Genomic DNA, 23,068 nt, shown 5'->3' with positions numbered 1-23,068 from the left:
TTTAAAAGTTAACTTAGAGAAATATTTTTTCTTTTATTTGAGAACTGTTCTTTTCTATTTCACAGGTATTCCTGCAACGCATGGAAAGCCCAGTAGTTATTCAATAAGGGTAGATAATACAGTTCCACTTGTAACTCAGGCCCCAGCTGTGCAGCCCCTACAGATTCGCCCAGGAGTTCTTTCTCAGGTTGGTAATAATTCATTATTTTTGCATATGTACTCTTCTTATACTCAGGTAGGAGTACTGATCCATTTGTAATATATTAGCCTGTGATGTCGGGAAACAATGAAAACGACCTGGATGGGAATTGGATCCTTTGTAGATTACTGGCTTTAACTTTTATAATTATTAGGTAATTGTTACTTTCATGTATTTTTTATTTTTAAGATGTAGTAATGTTGTAACTTAGTTTTTCTTTTGTTTTTGGTGCAACAGACATGGTCTGGTAGATCACAGCAGATGCTGGTACCTGCCTGGCAACAGGTAACACCCATGGCTCCTGCTGCTACTACATTAACTTCTGAGGGTGTGGCTGGTTCACAAAGGCTTGGAGACTGGGGGTAAGTTAAAAACAAAAGCAGGTCTTTGTGAAAAGTTTGCAAAATAGATCTTGGTAAAGAAAAGCATTCAATTTTTCTAAACTTTCTCCCTAGGAAAATGATTTCACACAGCAATCATTATAGCTCAGTGATGCCACAACCTCTTCTAACCAATCAAATCACTTTATCGGCCCCGCAGCCAATTAGTGTGGGCATTGCACATGTTGTCTGGCCTCAGCCTGCCACTACCAAGAAAAATAAATTGTGCCAGAACAGGTTGGTATTGATATTTTAAATTTCCTCTGCATTTTGAGAATTAATCTTTAAGATAAATTTTGCATGTACACTAAAGGGTCACTCTGTTGTATTCAAAATGACCTCTTTGATAGCTTTGTTACAAACACTAAGCCAGCTCCCTTCTCAATTTCTCAGAGGTATTTTGGTAAAACTAATGGAATGGGAGCCAGGAAGAGAGGAAATAAATGCTTTCAGTTGGTAAGATTGTCTTTATTGCCCTTTTGATTTATTATCTGCCTATAATTTTAGACAATTTTAGACACACAGATATCACATTTACCAAAAAATGACCATTTGAATGTATGTAAATGCAATCTACACTGATATTTCTAGAGATAATACTTTATATTTCACAAAATTTATGATCTGTATGTTAGTGTGTTACATACATGATCTTGAACCAAGCAAAGGTTCACATTGTTCATTTTAACAAGATATCTTAGAAAAATGTCATGTACATATTTTGATGATAGAAATGACACATTATTCCTTTGATTGCAGGAGTAATGCATTTCAGAATACCAATATCCCACATTCAGCATTTGTTTCTCCAAAGATAGTAAACGGGAAAGATGTTGAGGAAGTAAGTTGTATAGAAACACAGGACAATCATAACTCAGAAGGAGAGGCAAGAAGTTGTGAAACGTCTATTAGGCAGGACTCTGATTCATCAATTTCAGACAAACAACGGCAAACCATCATCATCGCTGACTCTCCAAGTCCTGCAGTGAGTGTGATCACTATTAGCAGTGACACTGATGAGGAAGAGACGTCACAGAGACATTCTCTCAGAGAGTAAGTGCCAAAAGCAGTTCGCAGCTATGCTGCACCCTTAAATAATAATGATGGCGCCCTCTGGTGTGATTAAAAAAAACCCACCTTTGTGTGACTTACTCTTTGTCTGTCAGTGTCCTTTGGAGTAAACTTCCTGAATGGTGTTCAACCATGATGATTACAGTGTTTTTCTTGTATTTATAAGCTTTGGATTTTTGCCCATGTAGGTCACTCTTAACTGTTTCATATCGTAAATGAAATAAATTAATTTGGGGCCACTTGGGGAGTATCTTCTCATGTTTGACCCAAGTCTTTCCCTTTCCTCTCTCACTAGGTGTAAAGGTAGTCTAGACTGTGAAGCTTGCCAGAGCACTTTGAACATCGACCGGATGTGCTCCTTAAGTAGTCCTGACAGTACTCTGAGCACCAGCTCCTCAGAGCAGTCCAGCCCAGCCCCTTGCAAGAGGCCGAACAGGTAACGGAGCTGCATGACTAGTATATGATAAATACTAAATTTATTTAGTCCACTAAATAAGCCTATGATGTCTTTTGCTGTTTAAATAATAAGTACCTGCCAGTTTACCGTAGTGGCTTCTCTCTGGAACATAATTTTGAACTAGGTCACTTTTTATAAACTCAGGTTTTAAGTAATAATTTTCTTTATTGTTATAGAACAGATCTAAATGAAAAGTTGAGGTTCTATTAAATTATCTTAAAGAATCATTCGTTTTTGAAAGCGTAAAGAAGCCACATTCTCAACTTTAGTTTCAGACTACTGTTGTAACAAATTTGGAATAAGAACATACACTTTAGCAAAATAAAAAAGGAATGTTTTGCATAATGAAGTGATGACACATTGTCAGTAGAATATCCGCTGTGATTTTTTTTCCTCTCATTGGTGATTAATTTGCATGGTTTTGTCCTTAATTCCTTGCCTACCCTTCCCTTGGCCAGGGACGTGCATTACCACTAAAGTACTGAGCTTCTCCTAACCAGCATGACATGCTAACCCATTAAGAGATGAGCTACAAAAATTTCAGTGAAATACATTTGATTTTAGCTTTCAGAATTTTTTTTTATAGAGAAAACAATTTGAATAAATTCAGGTCTTGATTTTATATATTTGTTTTCTCTCTTTCCTTAGATAGGAAATGTGGTATTGAATACCTATAACCAAAGCTCTGTGGAAGATGCAAAGAAATTTTAACACATCTTACAAATTGTTTATCATGTGGTTTGGAAGTTCATGTTATACACATATACATAAATATTCACATACCTATGGAAAAAATATATATGTATATATAAATATATAATTAAAAATATATAACTAAAATATACATACAAAAAGAGGTGCTTCAAATTGTTAAGTATGAAATAGTGATTAAAACAGACAATACATGCTGTAGAAATCACAAGGAGAGCGATATTCAGTGCCCAAGAGGGTCAGGAAGAGAAGTAACGGGACTCTGGCTAGGCCTTCAGAGACGTGGGAAAGACATGTCACATAACTCGTTGGTTAACAGGACCCAAATTACCACCAAATGGATGTATCCTAATATTAGACTGTAATCTGAAATAATTAAGTCACATGCTTATATGTTTATACAGTTCATTTAAATTACCCAGGAGAATGCTTCTTTTGTAGTGTAATGCAAAACTTCTTGATGAAGTTTTTTGGAATATGTAAAGTGGGATTTTATGAACTGCTACTGAGGATCAAGTGGGAGAGGAAGGAAGAGGAAAGGATGTGCCATCCTTTAGTGCCAAAAGGGTGTTCCTAAACAGGACAGAATTAGGGCTGGCATCTGCAGAGTGAATTATTGTGTAAGTCTAGAAAGTCTGAAAAAATCGCATGGACTAGGAAGAAGTCATAATTAGGTATGAAATAACTGAGTAAGATTTTCATCAATTTGCCAGAGCCTGGATATTATTTACTTTAGATTTAATGTTGAAAAACATACTATAATAATATTTTCCTGTTGTAGTATGTCAGATGAAGAGCAGGAAAGTGGTTGTGATACTGTGGATGGCTCTCCAACATCAGACTCTTCAGGACACGAGAGTCCATTTGCAGAGAGCAGTTTTGTGGAGGACACGCATCAAAACACAGAACTGGTAACCTCTGCCAACACAGAAACCAAACCAGCTGCCTGTACTGTTGTGGTGCCACCAATGAGACTAGAAAATGGATTAAATACCGATGAGCATATGGCAAACACAGGTAAACTGAGTCCTTCCCCTTGTCCCTTCAGAGGTCTTAATTTAGGAACATCAGAGAACAGCACTGCCAAAAGTCATCTCTGATTTTTTAACTTGATCCTGCCAAATGGATTGTTTAATTTTAACATTCTCAAATCACTATTGTGTAAAATACCAAAAGACCTTTCTAATTTTTATATGAGAAGGAAAAAGCGTCAACTCTTGAATATTTTGTTCATTGCCAGATTCTATATGCCAGCCATTAGTAAAAGGGCGATCTGCTCCTGGAAGAATAAACCAGCCTTCCACAGTGGGTAATCGTCAGCAAAAATTGACATCAGCATTCCAGCAGCAGCATTTGAATTTCAGTCAGGTACGTTTGTGAGTTTCTAAGTCTTTGGATTCAAGTTCAGCAGTTTTTCGCTTGGGATAAAAGAGAATCTGAAACTGTATGTAATCTTAATAAATTTTATCCTTTTCATTATCCCAAGTGACTAAAGAGTTACTGGATATCCCAATAATAGGATAATTAAGCAGATTATTCATGGAACTTGAATTCTTCAGAAAAATTAAGCTCTTAGATTCTCTTAAATATATATTTAGTGTGTTTATTTTCTTAGACCCTTTAAATCAGAATGCACACTAATGGATCGATGGCTACATTTCTTATGTGTTAGTGGCGGTGATAGTTAGCGATGCGTATTGAGTACTTTCCATCTGTTCACTTGGCTTGGCAATGTTTTTCACTTGGGGAAAGAAAAGATCACGGGCATTACAATGGACCTGTGTCTGAATCCTGGTTTTGCCACGTATTATGTGTATTATCTTGGCCAGGTCTTTTCAACAAATCTGGACCACAGTTAATGGGAATAATAACTGTATCATGGGGTTGTTTTGGAATTAAATAATGGGTGTGTAAAATGTTAGGCTTACATAGGATCAGTGTTCCACAAATGGTAGCCATTGGTAGCGGTGGGGCAGTGACACTACTGGCAGCGGCAGTGGCAATGTTAATATCGGAATAACGTGTGCTAATAAATAACATGTGAATGCTGATATATAAAATCATTATTTTTAATCTCTTCTCTATACTGAGTACAGTCTTAAGATCTGAGAGATCGTCTATGGGTTATCAGTTAGAGTTTATTGTAATTTCCTTCTTTTTTTTAATTTATAAAATATGCATTTAGAGTTTTTTGCTTGTTTGATTGTTTTGGATAGGTTCAGCACTTCGGATCTGGGCATCAAGAGTGGAATGGAAACTTCGGACATCGAAGACAGCAAGCTTATCTCCCTACTAGTGTTACCAGTAATCCATTTACTCTTTCTCATGGAAGTCCCAATCACACAGCTGTGCATGCCCATCTGGCTGGAAACACGCACCTCGGAGGACAGCCTACTCTCCTTCCGTACCCGTCATCAGCTGCCCTCAGTAGTGCTGCACCAGTGGCCCACCTCCTAGCCTCTCCATGTACCTCAAGACCTATGTTACAGCATCCAGCTTATAATATCTCCCATCCCAGTGGCATAGTTCACCAGGTCCCAGTGGGCATAAATCCCCGTCTGTTACCATCCCCAACTATTCATCAGACTCAGTACAAACCAATCTTCCCACCACATTCTTACATTGCAGCATCACCTGCGTATACTGGATTTCCACTGAGTCCAACAAAACTCAGCCAGTTTCCATATATGTGAAAACTCAAAAAGAGTATATTGAGGAAGCTCAACGATAGAAACAGTTGATTAAAAATAAAAACATGGTATTTAATAAATATTAGCCATGGCACAAGAAAATTATTTTTGAATCATGTAGACTTGGGTGCAATTTAAACAACTTTGAGCTTTAAAAAATAACTCACTTTTAATGTGTTTTGCACATTTGGTATAACTTGTCTTTGGTCATGTTATCTTCTTATGTAGTAACTCTAGACAGGTGACTTATGGGAGCAGAAGTCCAGTTTTGCTCCTACTATTTTTTATAAAATTGCCTTCTAACTAGTGCAAGACACGTCCACATTTGGGAAGCCATTCAGTGTACAGACTTAGAGCAACAGATGCACATGTGTCAGAATTACAAGTGAATTGTATTATCTGTGTCTTAGTGTATAAATGTTGGGTCACTTACCTAAGAAATTGAGCTATTGTTCATTACATTTGCATGTGTCTTTGCATGGGCAAGATGTTGCCTAGACTTTGCTCTTAAATGTTGTTCTAATAATCTCAGCTGCATTGTAAACCGTTCCCACACATAGTGCCTTAAATATTTGAGGTTGTTAATGTTATTGCCTATATATAAATGTTGAGGACTGCAGCACTTAAAATTCAGACCTACTCTTTCGTTTTCTTTTGATAGAGTAATATTCATTTTTGGTTTTGTGTGGTATGATTTCAGGTTGTAGCTGTTTTTTCCTTGCTAAGAGGGCAGCATGTTTGCTATAGCTGAATTCTGCTGTCTGATTTTTCAGAATGATCTAGCTTCAAGAAAAGCAAGCAGTTAGTAGTGCTTAAGAAAACTTGATTCAGTATCTCATGGATAGTTGATATCTGTCACAACACAGCATTTTATATACTGTTAAGTAAAACTGCAATACAATCTAAGTTTATTTTGGGAGTGTTTGCTGTATAATTGGATTTAATAAAATGTTTAGAGGTGCAGTAGGCATGACTTTGAGTAGATAATGAAAGAAAATGCAAATTGCTCATTGATTCATGATGTGGTTTCATCTTCGCTTGGGCAATCCATGCAGTATTTAATACGTAGTAGCAGAATATTTACTATTGAAGCTTGAAAAGATGTGAGTTCTTTGTGTGCAATTTTCATTTATGCATGTGAGAGGGTTTTTTTTTAAAAGTATTTTTACATTGTAGTACTTGTTTTGCTTGTTCGTGGTGTTTGCTTATTTAATACATTCCGTCAGGGACAGAAATTACATGCTTTTCTTCCTAGGAAGTGTGTCTTGGGTCTTTTCTTTCTTTTTTTGGTGGTGGTGATGTTTAAATGAAGTTGCTTTTACAGCACCAAAGACTTAATCATCCATTTCCTATATAAAAGGTAGCTACTTTTTGCATAGACCTCAAGTATATTGTAGTGTAGAGGTGGAATTTAAGGAAAGGTATTAAACAGGCTGTGTTTTTGCTTATGGGCAAGTAATAAAGTGTATCATTTATCTTGAATGTATCATAGATAAGCTGCTATATAACGATTGCCACTTCAGATAGCTGTGAAATTAGGTGATTAACTAGTTGTTATTTAGCCTTCTAATTTCTGTATAAGTCTAATTACATGAAATAGAAGTTGGGGTTTTGATTTTTTACTTTGCTTTTCTGTTTGGAGTGTCATTGTAACTACTGTATTGTAAATGATGGAAAATAATTGCATATGTTATTTTGGGGTGTGTTAATTGCATCAGTATTTTATCTCAATGTTTGTGCTCATCACTGCATATAAAAAAACTTGGATATATCAATGTAACTTAATTTTTTATTTTCATACTGGCATTGTAGACACTTGAGAAAGCTGTATCTTGCAGGCTTGACTTAACTTTTTTTCCTTAAAAATCTGGAATATAATCTTACAGCATTTACTGGAATAAACAGTACAAAGCATTTGGGTGTAAAACTCTTCAAATGTTTTGGATTTATAGCATTTCTTTGGTAAATGAATTGCATACCACTAGTACAGCATTGACAATAAGCTAATAATGGATAAACTTTTCTTTACTCCATTAACACAAGCAGTGTTTTATTTAATAATCATCAATGAAATAAATGTGCCTGAAATTGATTTTAAAAATTACAGTATTAGATCATAAAAGAAAAACCAGCAGTACATTTTTAGTCACACTGAAAATGAAGGACTTAATTTTCCCCACAAGTTTCAGTGTTTTTAGTAATCAATTCTATGCATTTTATATAAATAGAAATATATATATATATTACACATAAAAAAGGAATAGCCTAAGATTAATTTAAAAGATTATTTACAGATAGCAAATTTATGGAGTCACTATTTAAGTAAACTTGCTGCCCTCCACAGCCTTCTAGTTTTATTTATATGGTCCAGCAGATTACTGGTGTCTATCTGCTCACCTCTTGGAAATGAATCAGTGCTGGCAGTGGGTGTTTCAGAAACAAGCGCAAAGGATTGATTGGTGTTTGTGCCACAACAGGTACAAAACTGGCACAGTTTGCTTTTTGTTCAGGGCCATGTTTACTCCCCTGAAATGTCCTATTTTCTGTATTTCAGTTCCAAGACCGAGATAGTCTTGTTAAATGAACAGTAAATGGTAAACTGCATTGTTTTCATAATGTAATAGTAATGTTTGATAAAGGCATACCACAGTTAAGTACATTGCTCTTAACTGATTCTAATCATGGGCTTTTTATGTGTTTAAAAATAAAAAATTTCAAAATCCTGCTAAAATCTGAAGCATATTGAGAAAATAATCTGGACTTACACCCTCTTGAAAGCCATTTTTACCACTTTTCTTTGGTTTTAATGCTGTCTTAAATAAAACACTGCATGAATTTCAAGTTGCATATTTGCATACTATTTTATTTTTTTATTTGCATACTATTTTAATTTGCAAATTATTTTTTATCAAATATCCTGATATTTAGTTTTCTTTTTCTTCAGGGTGTTTAACTAAGTATGTTACTGTAGTAGCAGAATCTTTTCATTTTTAAAATCTTTACTACTAATTTTAAACTTGGTTTGTGTTAAGTAAAAGTTAAATCATACACTGCAAGGTGTAGAAGGATTTGTTTTAACGAACCCAATGATAGATTTGATTACTAAGTTTGAACTGTTAACTGTTTAACAATTTTAGACTTGTGGCTTTCTTTCTTTGGTTTGTTTGTTTTTGCTTTTACTTCTATGCTACACTAGTTTGCCATGTAGCAATTGCACTGTGCAATATTTCAATAAGGACTGGGAAAATTTTTATGGATGTAATGTCTATTACGGTTTGCGATAGTATTTCTCTCTAGTTCTCAGTGATTTAAATGTGACCAAGCCTTCTGTACTTTGTCACAAAAAGCGGGTTTTCCAGGTGACTATTTTGGTGAGTGTCAAAATAAGAATTTATGGTGTATTACTGTCGATTCACTTTCAATTAAAATATATATATTGCAGCAAACAGTTTCTTGACTTTTTTTCCATCCCACTACTGCTTACAGGTTAGGGAAGGAAAAGGTTAGTAGCATTGAGTACTTAACTTACGTCATCTCATTTAATTCTCAAAACCATCTGTGAGATAGGTATTATTGTCTTCATTATATAAATGGGGAAGTAGGCTCAAAACAGCTAGGTAAGTTGCCCAAAGTCACACTGCTAGGGAATGGTGAATCTGGGATATGAACCAGATTATTTAACTGTAACTAATCTACTTTTCACCATTTCTTTTAAAGTTGGAGGCAGTGTGCCAGAGCTACTGCAATCTCTGGTTAACTCTGGCCCATTTCATTTGAATATTATTTTCTGAATATGAGGTGTGATCAAAAGCTACGGTGAATGTTTAAATAAAAAAATACTTATTACAATAAAAGACACATTGTCATTAATCCCCCTCAAAATACACCCCCTTGCTTTGAACACACTTATTCCATCGTTCTTGCCACTTTCTGAAGCAGTTCTGGAAATCCTCTTTTGTGAGTGTCTTCAGTTGCACTGTCATGGCTGCTTTGATGTCCTGAATCGATTCAAAACATTTTCCTTTTATGGTCATTTTGACTTTGGGGAAGAGCCAGATGTCATATGGTGCCAGATCCAGTGAATAAGGTGGATGAGGACACAACGTAATGTTTTTATTTGACAGAAATTGCCATATTAGAAGCAATGCGTGACATGGAGCATTGTCATGATGGAGAATGAAGTAAAGACACTCAGGAAAGAGGACTTCCAGAACTGCTTCAGAAAGTGGCAAGAACGATGGGATAAGTTTGTTCGAAGCGAGGGTTTTTTTTTTATATAAAAGATTTTATTGGGTAAGGGGAACAGGACTTTTTTGGGGAACAGTGTGTACTTCCAGGATTTTTCCCCAAGTCAAGTTGTTCTTTCAATCATAGTTGTGGAGGGCGCAGCTCAGCTTTAGGTCCAGTTGCTGTTGTTAGTTCCAGGGGGTGCATACCTTGCGGAGCTCAGCTCAAGGTGCTGTGTTCAATCTTAGTTGCAGGGGGCGGAGCCCACCATCCCTCGTGGGAGTCGAGGAATCGAACTGGCAACCTTGTGGTTGAGAGCTGACTGGCCCATGTGGGAATCAAACTGGCAGCTTTTGGCATAGAGCTCCAACTGCCTGAGCCACCGGGCTGGCCCCAGGCGGAGTATTTCGAGGGAGATTAATGACAATGTGTCTTTTGCTGTAGTAAATTTTTAAAATTTAAATACTGTATTTTTTTTATCACAGACCTTATTTTTGAGATAAATATTTCTATCCAGTATTCATGGATGAAGACTAGGGAATTCACATGAATTTTTAAGATCTAAAACATGAGGCTTCAAAAGAATGTGGTGGTTGCAGTAAGCCAATTTAGGTTATGTCCTCAAATACCACCTTGGACTTCAAGGATCTAACTTTTGAGGAACATCAGGAGGCAAGTTTTGGGGGGAGCTCTCCACCAGAACACATCAGGGAAAATATACTCAATCTCAGTCAACTTTGAATTGAAGTATAACATAAAAATTATGCTCTGGTGTCTGGCTTCTTTTGGTCAACATTTTATTTGTAAGATACATCCATGTTGTATGTGGTTGTGGTTCGTTCATTTATTCTCATTGCTGTATAGTATTCCTTTATGTGCATACATAATTTGTCTGTTTTGTTGATGGACCTTTGAATTATTTTTGAATTATTCCCAGTTTTTGTTTATTATGAACATTTTTGTTCATATCTTTTGGTGAACTCATGTATGCATTTCCTTTGGGTATATACAGAGGGTGCCAAAAAAGTGTATGCACATTTTAAGAAAGGAAAAAATAACGATTAAAATTTTAATACTCAATATATACCGATAAAAGGTGACCACAAGTCATGTGTACACATTTTTTTTGGTACCCCGATATGTAGGTGCAGAATTACTGGGTCATAGGGTAAGCATATGCTTCACATTGTTAGATAACTGCGAACAGTATTCCAATGTGATGAAATTAATTTACACTCACCAGCAGTGTATTAGAGTTCCAGTTACATTACCTACACATTTGTTGTTTCATTTTAGTCATTCTTGGGGGTGTGAGTCATTCAAAATAATGTGAACATTTTCATTTAGCCCAAAGCACGGATCCTACATATAAATGAAATCCAGATTTTGCAATTTACTTGAAAGTAAATTAGCTTCTTGAGAACACTAAGAAGTATTCAGCTATTTGAATCTAGGAATATAAATTTTTTTTTCTAAGGAAATGAAATAAGCCTTTAAGCAATACATATAACCCATTCAGCCAGTACCTAGTACGGTGCCTGGCACATAGTGGGGGTGTCATGAGTCATTCAATGATACGTGTGAGTATCTACCATGTTCCAAGCACTACACGCTGGGCGTGTATCAGTGGACAAAACAGAAGTTTCTTTTGCTCTTAGGGATCTTTCCACGTGGGAGGGAAAGATTTAAAGTAAGTTCAGTTACGATAAGTGGAATGAAGCACATAGAGGATACTGATTAAGTGACTGGAGAGGGCACGTGAGGGAATGCCTCAAGTGAGAAGGTGACATTTTGAGGTGTGATAAAGAAGGCTATTCAGCCACTCAGAGGAAAAGTATCTCTGGCAGCAGAGGGAGCAGCAAGTGCAAAGGCCCCAAGTCAGGAAAGAGCTTTTAATATGGGCAAAATAAGGAAGTGGACTGTGAGGCCAGATAAGCTTGTGAGTGGGGAGCAGGAGCTAGAAGATATCATTAGAGGGGTGGGCATGCAGACCTTTGGCCAAAAAAAAAAAAAAAAATGAGTCTAGATTTAATTCCATAGATTACAGGAACCATGGGAGGATTTTCAGCAGGTAAGCAATATGACTTGGCTATCATGGAAAATGACTGCAGAGCCAGAGTGGAAGCTGGAAGATCAGATAGGTTACTGAAAGTAGTCCAGGTGAAAGATGATGGATGCCAGTTCTTTGTCAAGATGTTTGTATTAGGAATATTTTCTTCCAGTTTCTGACTTGTCCTTCCCCCCACCCCCCGTTATTTATTTTTTAAATATTATATTCTTTTCAGGTGTCCAGCATAATGGTTAGACATTTATATAATTTAAGAAGTGATATCCCTAATTAGTCTAGGTGGGCACTAGACATAGTTATTACTATATTATTGACTATGTTTTCTATGCTTTACATCCCCATGACTAAAATTACCAGTTTGTACTTCTTTACCTTCACATTTGTCACCTTGCCCCCCAAACCCTTCCCATCTATCACCCTAATAAAACTAGTACTCATCTGACACCATAGTTATTACAATATTATTGACTATATTCCTTATGCTATACACTACATCCCCATGACTATTGTATAACAACCAATTTGTACTTCTTAATCCCTTCTTTTTACACCCACATTCCCAGACCCGCCTCCCATCTGACAACCATCAAAATGTTCTCTGTATCGATGAGTTTGTTTCTGTTCTGTTTATTCTTTAGATGCCACATATAAGTGAAATCACATTGCATCTGTCTTACTCTGTCTCACATACTCCACTCAGCCCAATACCCTTCAGGTCCATCCTTGCAGATGGCAAGATCCCATTGCCTTCCATGGCCAAGCAATATTCTATTGTATATATGGACCTCCTCCTTATCCATTCATCTATCAATGGACACCCAGCTGCCTCCACATCTTGGCCATTGTAAACAATATGGATGCGCACATCCTCTTGAAGTAGCCTTTTGGGTTTCTTCAGATAAATACCCACAAGTGGGATTGCAGGGTCCTTCTTTGTCTCTTGTTATAGCCTTTGTTTTAAAGTCTCTTTTGTCTGGTATAACTATCCCTACCCCAGCTTTTGTGTATGTGTGTGTGTGTGTGTGTGTGTGTGTGTGTGTGTGTGTTTCATTTCCATTTTCATGAAATACCTTTTTCCATCCCTTTACTTTCTGTCTGTGTATGACTTTCTGTCTGTGTATGTCTTTCAATCTGAGGTGAGTATCTTGTAGGCAGCATCTGTAAGGGTTTTGTTTTCTTATCCATTCAGCCCTCCTGTGTCTTTTGATTGGAGCATTTAATCCATTTACATTGAAAGTAATTGTAGATATGTAGCTATTGCCATTTTTTCATAACTTTGATTTATTTTTCCATCTTAAAGAGGTCCTTCTAACATTCCTTGTAATACTAGTATGGTGGTGATGTACTCTAGCTTTTTCTTGTCTGGGAAGCTCTTTGTCCTTCAATTTTAAATGATAGCTTTGCTGGACAGAGTAATCTTGGTTGTAGGTCCTGGCTTTTCATCATGTTGAATATTTCGTGTGCATCCCTTCTGGTCTGCAAAGTTTCTGTTGAGAAATCAGCTGACAATCTTATGGGAGCTCCCCTATAAGTTATTAATTACCTTTCTCTTGCTGCTTTTAGGATTCTCTCTCTTTAACCTTTTCCATTTTAATTATAAGATGTTTGCTGTGGGCCTGTTTGGGTTCATCTTCTTTGGGACTCTGTACTTCCTGAGCTTGTATGTATATTTCCTTTTCCAGGTTAGGGAAGTTTTTAGTCATTATTTCTTCAAATAGGTTCTCAATCCCTTGCTTTCTCTCTTCTTCTGGAATCCTGATGTCACAGAGGTCTCCTAAAGTATCCTCATTTTTTTGGATTCATTTTTCTTTTTGCTGTTCCAATTGGGTGTTTTCGGCTACCTTTCTTTCCAAATCACTGATTCAATCCTCTGCTTCATCTAGGCTGCTGGCTATTTCTTCCAGTGCATTCTTCCTTTCAGTTATTGTATTATTCACTGCTGACTGGATTTTTTGTTTTTGTTTTTGTTTGGTTTCTGTGTCCTTTTTTATGCGTGCTTTCTCTTTGTTGAAGTTTTCACTAAGTTCCTTATAACTTAGTGCATTCTTATAACCATTGTTTTGAACTCTGTATCTGGTAGGTTGCTTGTCTCCATTTCATTTAGTTCTTTTCCTGGAGTTTTCTCCTTTTCTTCCTTTTGGAACATATTTCTTTGTTTCCTTAGTTTGGTTGTCTCTCTGTGTTTGTTTCTATGCATTAGGTGGCTTTGCTATGTCTCCCAATCTTAGCCGGTGGCCTTATGTAGTACGTGTCCTGTGGGGCCCTGGTACAGTCTCCCTGGTCACCTTGCCGGGTGCTCCATGAGTGTCCCTTGTGTGGGCTGTGTGCGCCTTCCTGTTATAGTTGAGCCTTGATTGCTATAGGGACATCGGGGTGGGATTGACCTTTAGGCTGACTGACTGGGGTTTGGCCACATCCACAGTTTACCAGCTGCTGTGTGTGTATAGGGGTGGGGGCGTGCTTATCCCTCTGAATGGAATTTTCCCCAGTGAGCTCTGGCGCCAGTTGAGACTACCCCCTTGTGTGTGTCAATGGTGGGGCTAATCGGGCAGTTCTCTGTTGTGGTCTGAAGCCAACCTCCAAGTATGTTGGTTCTGGGGCCTCTTGGGAGGGGCTTCAGTGCAGGCTAAGGTCACTCACTTCTTGTGACTGGTTGGGGACTACCCTCTAACAGCTACAAAATGATCCACAGTTGTTTGCTGCCTGTTCTAAACCTGGAGGAGCATGGGAGAGGCCATGCTGTAAACTGAGAACATCTGCCACCAGTACCAGGCTTGGGGTAGCTCTGCAAAAAACCAGGATACCCTGAACCCTGCTGCCACATGATAAAACCCTGCTTGACATAAGTTGGGTGAGGCAGGGTCTCAGTAAGTCACTAGATTGGGACAAGTTGTGGTCACCAGGTTAATGTAAATTCTGGTTTGGGGACTGTGCTGAGCCTGGAGCAAACAAGCAGAAGTCTCAGAGCACAATGAGGCCAGTTGCCGCCCACCTGGAGTCCAGGGACTCTTAATAGTTTTCCAAGGATAAGTGCAATGCTGGTGGGGCTGGCTACTGGAGGTAAAGTGCCTTCAGCACTGAGGGAGTTGGGGGGGGCGGGGTCTCTGAGTCAGCAGAGTGGAGCAGTGGAGCTCACTAGGCCAATCAGATTCAAATTTGGCCATTAGCATAAGGGGTGGACTCAACATGGGAAAGATGGCTCCCTCCTGTTGGCTGCACAGGGAACAGGACCCCATACAGGGAAAATGGCAACTATCTTCCAGTCCTTGTTCTGCTGCCACACACCTCAGTCTGCCACCTGTATGCCTCTAGCACCCTCCTTTCCCCTGAGTCACTGTTCCTCTGCTGGAGCCCAAGGTGAGTGTCTGAGGGCGAATGAGTCTGTATGCTGGCTGTTTAAGAGGATGCCTGGGTTTTCTGCAGTTTTCCGTCCCACCCAGACTGTCGGAATTTCCACTGTTTTTCACAGCCAAATGTTGTGGGGGTTCCTATTCTCAGCACCAGTACTCCGGGTTGGGGAGGTTAGTATGGAGCTGGGGTTCCTAGCTCCTCCGGGGAGAAACTCCACAGCTGAAATATCCCTCCTGATTCTCATCCACCTCATGCAATGCGGGTCAGGCTGGTTCCATGTCTCTGCCCCTCCTACCAGACTCAGCATGGCTTCTTTGTACCCTTAGTATAAAATTTCTGTTAAGCTAGACTTCAGATGGTTCTCCAGGTTTTGTTCTATAATTTAGTTGTAATTTTAAGGTGTTCATGGAAGGAAGCAGGCATCGTGTCTACTTCGCCATCTTGGCTCTCCTCCTCTTATTTTTACAGGGTGTTTGGAAGAGCAAATGTTTTGAATTTTGATCAAGTTCAGTTTATCAATATTTTCTTTTATGGTGTGTGCTTTTGTGTCCTAAGAAATTTTTGCCTATCCCCAAATTTCAAAGACTTTCTTCTTTGTGTTTTTCTAGGAGTTTTATGGTTTTAGCTTTTATTAGGTCTGTGGTCCATTTCATATTAACTTCTGTGTCGTTTTATTTTTACAACATTTTATCTTATTGAGAACCTATACTTTCCTTAATTAGAAGTATGGCTATTTGATATGGAAAAATAAGATGTTAATGTTTCATATATTGCCATCATAAAAATAATACATGATTACAACATAATAGGGGAATGCAAAAAAACAGATTTTAAGAAATGAAAATAATGTAAGCTATTATAGATCCTGATATTTTCTACTTCAGTTTATAACATGAGCATTGTGCATGTTTTACAAACTTCAGAAACATTTTGAATATCAACTTGAAATTTAGAGGTGATTTGCTTTATTTTAATCATTGCTTGTTTCCTCAGTGACTATAGAGAATCCAAATAACTCACCTTTTTTTCTTATCGCATCGAATTTTTATACTTACTTTATATCAATTTCTTATTTAAAAAAAACACAGAAAAAACAATAGCATGAACACATATATAACCTTCACCTGTTAACATTTGTCACATTAACTTTATCTATTTATATGTAATTTTTTAACTGAATCTTTTGTGGATAATCATGGCATGTGGTCCCTAAATACTGAGACATACACCTGTAAGAATGTCATCTTCAATTAACTGCAAAACTTTGTAACACCGAGCAAAATTAACAATTCTGTAACATCTAATTTCCAGTCCATATTCAAAATGTTCCAGTTGTTTCAATAATGTCTTTTATAGCTATCCCACCCCCCATTCCAGGAGCCAATCAAAATTCACTCATTGCATTTTGTTATATGTCTGACTGCTTTTAATTCAGAACAGTCCTCTTTTTTTTTTTTAATGACAGTTTGAAGAGTTTAGACTAGAATATCCCGCATTCTGAATTTGTCTGATTATTTCTTCATGTTAACCTAACTGGTTCCTCTCTGTATTCTGTAAAGTATCTCTCTATTCCTCTGTAGATTCTGCAAAATACAAGTTGGGTCTAATGATTTAATTAGTGTCAATATTTGTTCATTTGCAAGAATTACAGGAGTACTTGTGTTCTTGTTCACATCAAGAAGCACGTAATGTCAGGTTGTCCATTATCAGTGATGACATTAGGATGTAATAAAGAGGTTACTAGCAAATCTCTGCATTTTCAGCTGTGGGGTGGTACTGTGGCAGTGTCAGTAACATTTTATTCAGTGGCTTTAGCACCATTGATTATTATTGTCTGAATCAATTATTACATTGGGGGCTTCAAAATGGTGATTTTCTATTCTATCATTCTTTCTACATTTATTACTTGACATCAGTCTTCTATAGAAAGAAAAGGAAGGAAGGAAGGAAGGAAGGAAGGAAGGAAGGAAGGAAGGAAGGAAGGAAGGAAGGAAGGAAGGAAGGAAGGAAGGAAGGAAGGAAGGAAGGAAGGAAGGAAGGAAGGAAGGAAGGAAGGAAAAGCTTTCTGGCTTTCTCCCTGTGCTCATTTGAGTGTATTCTCTCTCTCTCTCTCTCTCTCTCTCTCTCTCTCTCTCTCTCTCTCTGTCTCCATCATGGATTCATGGATTTGCTTAATTTAATATGTTAAAATTGTTAATTATCTTCACATCTCCTGAATCCTTTTGACACCCCTACATTAGTTTCTGAATGTTTCCTTGTTTTCTGGCCTAATAAGGTGTCTTAGGTTCACCTTGTATTTTTCTTCTTTCAGATCTGGAATTGGCCATTTCTCCAAAGAGCCCAGGTTTCACAGAACCCAGTTTGAGTAATATTTATGTCCGATACAAAGGTAATTCCTTTCTCTTTTGTAGTGCTGTCCAATTATGGTGTCGTGGGTGTTGCTCACCAAGATTAGTTACTACTCTGAGTTTAGCTTTACTCCTGTGTCCCCATTCATTTAAATTCATCCCTGACTCCTATTTTCTGCAGAAAGATGTCATTTGCCCAGTAACTACTGCCCTCCTCCTTTAACCACATTGTATCTATTACTGATCTTGACTCCCTCTTAGCCTTGCGCACTGATTGCAGATGAACAAGGAGAAGGATGAATTTTAGAGGTCATGCATGGAAGAATTCATCTAATAATTGCTATGTTTACTGTTGTTTCCCCATTGTTTATAAAGCCTTGTGTCCAATGAATATTGAATAAATGTGGACCCTAGGGTTTGAGGCCATTATTTAGTAAATCTCAGAAATATTGTACTATACTCCCAATGATGATGTGACAGCAGGACTTTGGAGCCGCATCACGAGTCCCCACATCCTTTCTTTTGTCACTTTCATCATATTTCTTGTACTTGCCTGTCGGCTTTCCCGACACTAACTAAACTCTGAATTCAAAGACCTTTTTTATCTTGTGTACTCCATATCTTTGGCACTTAACTATGTGCCTGGCTATAGTAGGTACTAAAACATTTGTTAAATGAATGAAATCAACAAAAACATGTTGAATGGTATTTAGAAGGCCCAGCTGATTATCTGCTTTGCTCCTAATTAGGTGGTATAATTCTGAGCAAGTTCGGGCTTCAGTTTACTCCTTGGTAAATTGAGAGAGCTTGGGGTTGCAAACTCAAAAGCAGCAAGGGCTGGGCAGCCTAGAAGTAAGTGAAGCAGTCTGAGTGGGGACTGTGTCAAAGTGAAGTGTCAAACCCTGTCCAAAGGAAGCAGGAGATGCATGTGAGACGGCAGACCCAATGTGTACCGACTGGGAGCTTTTTGAGAAAACAAAAATGGATGCCAGTGAAATACTAGCAACTAATGAAAAGTTTACGTTTTTTGTTTTTGTTTTAAATACAGTGTAAGCCAACCACAAGTCCTCTGCAGGCCAGAGTTACTTTGTTGGTAGCCAGTTTGTTGGAATAATTATTTCAGTTTTGACATTTGGTAATTCTTTTCATTACAGTATTGCTATATTGTAGTATGCCCAGCAGGGGGAGCAAGAGTTCTGTAATAATTTTCTTTCAAGTTGGGTCCCATTTAAAAAAAATAGATACAGGGGCAGTGTAGGCCATGTCTCATGAACACTGATAATATAATGTGAGAACTGGCTAACTAGATTTTGAAAAAGTGAGAAAGGATGCTAAGCATCTGAATCCTTAAAATACTTGACTGGTTGGTTCATCATGGAATCAAAGAAAGACATCCATTCACCCATCCATTCCTCCGCTGCCATGTAGTACACAAGTGTGTGGATCATCTTATCATCAGCAAAGGAAACTTTGCTGACTGCGTGAACTGATGAACAGATCAATCACCAACAGTCTTTGAAAGAAGGGATGTGATTGGTCACTGCTCATGAAGCACATTTATTATTTACATAGTGATTTATGGATTGAAGAGACAACAGCAAGGCTTGTACTTCATGCAATCTCTCATAGGAGATATACCGTGGCAACCAAAATTTGAACCAAATTGTTGGTGGACTGGTGTTATTTAACTAAACTGGGGTAACTGAAACTTGTGCTTATCAGAACCATGTAAAGGGAGGGCTGCTTAAATGTATTACCTTTGTTTTTAATACAATGTAATTGTAACTTCGTGTAATTCAATTTTTAATAATTAGTGTGTTTAACAGTGGGTTCACATTATTCCTGAAAAATTAATGATTGACTCTAATAAGCTGGTACGAGCCAGATGAGGCAAATGACTGCTAAGCCCCACAAAGCATTTAGTACTTCCACTTTCCTCATTTACGTGGAAAGCCGAGGGGCTGTGCCTTGTTCAGGTCCACAGGAAGAATGGCGTAGCCACACCTGTCTTTCCAAGGCCAATAGCCTTTCAATTCTCTTGATAACTTGTATTCAGATAATTTCAAGGTTTACTATAAGCCAACAACTTCATCTATATCTTTTTTGGCATCCATTAAGAAGAGGATATGTTAGAAAATTTAGTAACTTTTGAAAATGCAACATTTATTTCAGCTTTTCCATTTCTTTCCTATTTCTTTCATTAAAGGACACAAGAATCTATACTGCAGTAACAAATACCATCCCCCACCCCCAATCTCAGTGGCTAAAACATCACAGCCTCTTTTTTTGCTCTTGTTTATGTTGGTCCCAAGTTGGTGGCAGCTCTGCTTCTGGCTACAGGACATGTATAGTCCATGGGTTCTTTTCATTTTTGTATCTGGACTGAAGGAGTAATAAATATCAGACATGTTCTAACAGAAGCAGGAAAAGACGCAGAGTTGGACCTTATAATGGCTCCTAAAGCTTGTGAATGGAACTGGCACACTGTCACTACTACCACATTCTATTAACCAAAAAAACATCCCATGACCAAGCCTCAAATCAATGGGGAAGGAAAAATAATCAGGAGACGAAGACATTGCAAGTCAGAAAGTGATGGGTGGGGAAGTATAACCTTAGAGGGGAGTGAAGACTAGAAACAAAACTGTTTTGTTTTTCCTTTGTGAGGAGACAGGAATAGCTTCTCAAAAACTACCAAAGCTCAGGGATTTTATTCTTTAAAACTTCATTTATTGAGATAAGGTAAGCCTTGTGTTCAATGACCTAAGGTTTTGTGACTCCAGCTGGGGTCTCTCACTCACAGGTCATCCTCACTGAGGCGTTTGTTAGAAATGCAAACTGTCTACGGGCATACCACCCTGACCGCGCCCAATCTCCTCTGATCTCAGAAGCTAAGCAGGGTCGGGCCTGGTTAGTACTTGGATGGGAGACATGCAAACTCTTACGTGACCTCAGACCTACTTAATCAGACTGGGCATTTTAAAAAGAACTGCAAATTCGTGTATATATTAAAATTTGTGAAACTTGGCCTAGTGGACATCTCTACCTGGATGCTCTTTCTAGCTCTTATTTCTTTCCCCCGAAGCCTCCTTTTCTATGACATGCTCATTCAACCCAATCCGAAAGCTGAGTGTTGTCCTCAATTTCTCCTCCTCCTCCTCCTGTTGGTTACCCCTGTCAGATCCACTTCAGTATTGTTCCTGTCTTTCCCTCCATCCCCACTGCCTTGGTTCAGGGCTAGGAACTTGTCAAAACTGATGCTTTGATCTGGCTTCCTTGCTACTGGTCCCTCCCTCTCTCCCAACTCCAACCAGCCTCCTTATTACTTGCCATATGGTCTTATTAAAATTCCTTTCTAATGAAGATAGCAGCCTGGAGGTGCCTGGGGCAAGGGAGGTGCCTGGGGCAAGGGAGACAGTGAAAGTAAAGATACCAGTTTCAAGGCAAGTCTTTGACCAGTCTCCCCAAACCTCCTTATGGGAAATCAGGCCTGGAGCTACCGTCGGATGTTAGCCGGCTTTAAAATCTTGACTATGTCCAAATCTTCAGGGTAACGTCCAAATCTCTTAGGAGAATGTTAAATTCTCTACGAAATGTCCTGTGTCTCTCTCACCAATAGAATCTCTCATTGCTTTCCTCCTCATACTAGACAGCCATATCAGCTTACTTGGTCTTGTTTGAAGATACCTGTTGATTTATAATTCTATACCCTGGCATGGCTCAAATGCTCTCTCTCTCTCTTGCTCCCCTGTCCCAACTTAAGTCAACTTTTCCTGACCCAGGAAGAGATTTAATATCTCTTCCCTTATGTCATTTTAACCTGTGGCATAGATAATTGTTTTATAATTTTATTTTTCCTTTGCCGTATCTGGAGACCCTTGATGGCAATGGCTTTTGTCTTACTCATCTTCATAGCTCCAGTAAGCCCAGTGTTGGGCACATAATATATGCTCAATTAAGTTTGATTTATGAATGTAGGAGTAAAGATTAAAATGATGGCTTAACTCAGACACTGTAAAGAAATGAGAGAGAGGATTGGGTTAATATACAAAAAATGTCTACTGTCAGGCACAAAACAGGTACTTAAGAACGGAAGATGCTACTATTATTGGGCATGTTTGCCTCTAAAGGGGTAAAAGATGGTTTCATCTAGTCTGAAGATGTATTTGATTGGACTTCCTACTAAAATAGAAATGTTTTGGCAAATGAAAAGGGGCATTGGTTGGTTGGGAGAATTGGCATTTATTGCTAGTGGGCTAATATTCTTGATAGAATATGTACTGTTTATATTACATTTATAGATCTTTCAAAAATGATAAAACTCTATAATGAAATTTTAAATAGGAATATCCTTTCCTGTATGTGCTTAAGAAGAAGACTACATAACATTAAAGACTTATTGAGCACTTTGTGCCAGGTTTTTTTCCCCCACAGGTTTATTGAGATAGGATTTACATAACATAAAATTCACTAGTTTTAAGTATACAATTCAACGAATTTTAGTATACTTACAGTTGTATATTTATCACCACAGTCTAATTTTAGAAGATTTCTATCATCCTAAAAAGAAGCCTTGTGTCCACTTAGAGTCAGTCACTCCTTATTTTTCCTCCCCCAGCCATGGGTCACCACTAATGCTATTAGGTTGGTGCAACAGTAATTGCAGTTTAAAAGATTAAAAATAATTACAAAAACCGCATTTACTTTTGCACTACCCTTTCTGCCTCTTTGAGTTAGTCTTTTCTGGACATTTCATAGAAATAGATAGAATCATATATAAGTTCTGACAATTAAGTTCACAAACTTGTTGCAATGATGTTGCTAACCTTTTTTGATACCAGAGGGATTATTCATTATGAATTTGTACCAACTGGACAAACAGTTAACCAAGTTTAGTATTTGGAAGTGCTGAAAAGGCTGTGTGACAAAGTTAGAGGACCAGAACTTTTTGCCAACAATTCATGGCTCTTGCATCACGAGAAAGTACCAGCTCACGCAGCACTGTCTGTGAGGGAGGTATTAGCCAGTAAACAAATAACTATATTGGAACACCCTCCCTACTCACCTGATCTGGTCTCTAATGACTTCTTTCTTTACCTGAAGATAAAGGAAATATTGAAAAGAAGACATTTTGATGACATTCAGGACATCACGGGTAATACGATGACAGCTCTGATGGCCATTCCAGAAAAAGAGTTCTAAAACTGCTTTGAAGGGTGGACTAGGCGCTGGAGTCAGTGCATAGCTTCCCAAGAGGAATACTTCGAAGGTGACTGCAGTGATATTCAGAAATGAGGTATGCAGCCTTTTTCTAGGATGAGTTCGTGAACTTAATTGTCCGACCTCGTATTTGGCCTTTTGTTTCTGCTTCTGGCTTCTTTCATTTAGCATAATATCTTCAAGGTTCATCCATGTTGTTGCATGTTTCAGAACTTTGTTGCTTTTTATTGATAAACTTTAGTTTATCCATTTACCAGTTGATGGACATTTGGGTTTCTACTTTTTGGCGATTGTGAATAATGCTGCTACAAATATTTATATGCAAATATTTGGACATAAGTTTTTA

General features: G+C 37.9%; 1 protein-coding gene across 8 annotated transcripts in view; it reads left to right on the top strand.

Moving 5' to 3' along the window:
- The window catches only part of HIPK3 (homeodomain interacting protein kinase 3), a 103,015-nt gene extending 94,064 nt beyond the window's left edge, over window positions 1–8,951 (top strand). For 5 of the 8 annotated variants that reach the window (XM_081063988.1, XM_081063992.1, XM_081063993.1 and 2 more), the window contains 9 exons: window positions 66–187; window positions 437–561; window positions 655–816; window positions 973–1,035; window positions 1,339–1,632; window positions 1,946–2,086; window positions 3,600–3,835; window positions 4,059–4,186; window positions 5,035–8,951. In XM_081063988.1, coding sequence (XP_080920114.1) covers window positions 66–187; window positions 437–561; window positions 655–816; window positions 973–1,035; window positions 1,339–1,632; window positions 1,946–2,086; window positions 3,600–3,835; window positions 4,059–4,186; window positions 5,035–5,511 — 1,748 coding nt within the window. In that variant the 3' untranslated portion in view covers window positions 5,512–8,951. The remainder of the gene's footprint in view (window positions 1–65; window positions 188–436; window positions 562–654; window positions 817–972; window positions 1,036–1,338; window positions 1,633–1,945; window positions 2,087–3,599; window positions 3,836–4,058; window positions 4,187–5,034) is intronic. The other 3 variants (XM_081063991.1, XM_081063994.1, XM_081063995.1) reach the window with 1 other exon arrangement.
- Window positions 8,952–23,068: the final 14,117 nt, after the last annotated feature.

Source organism: Rhinolophus hipposideros, assembly GCF_964194185.1.
Source record: "Rhinolophus hipposideros genome assembly, chromosome: 10".
In the NCBI taxonomy this organism is placed as follows: domain Eukaryota; kingdom Metazoa; phylum Chordata; class Mammalia; order Chiroptera; family Rhinolophidae; genus Rhinolophus; species Rhinolophus hipposideros.
The sequence above is the reverse complement of the archived record's forward strand: the minus strand, read 5'-3'. Positions and strand labels throughout refer to the sequence as shown.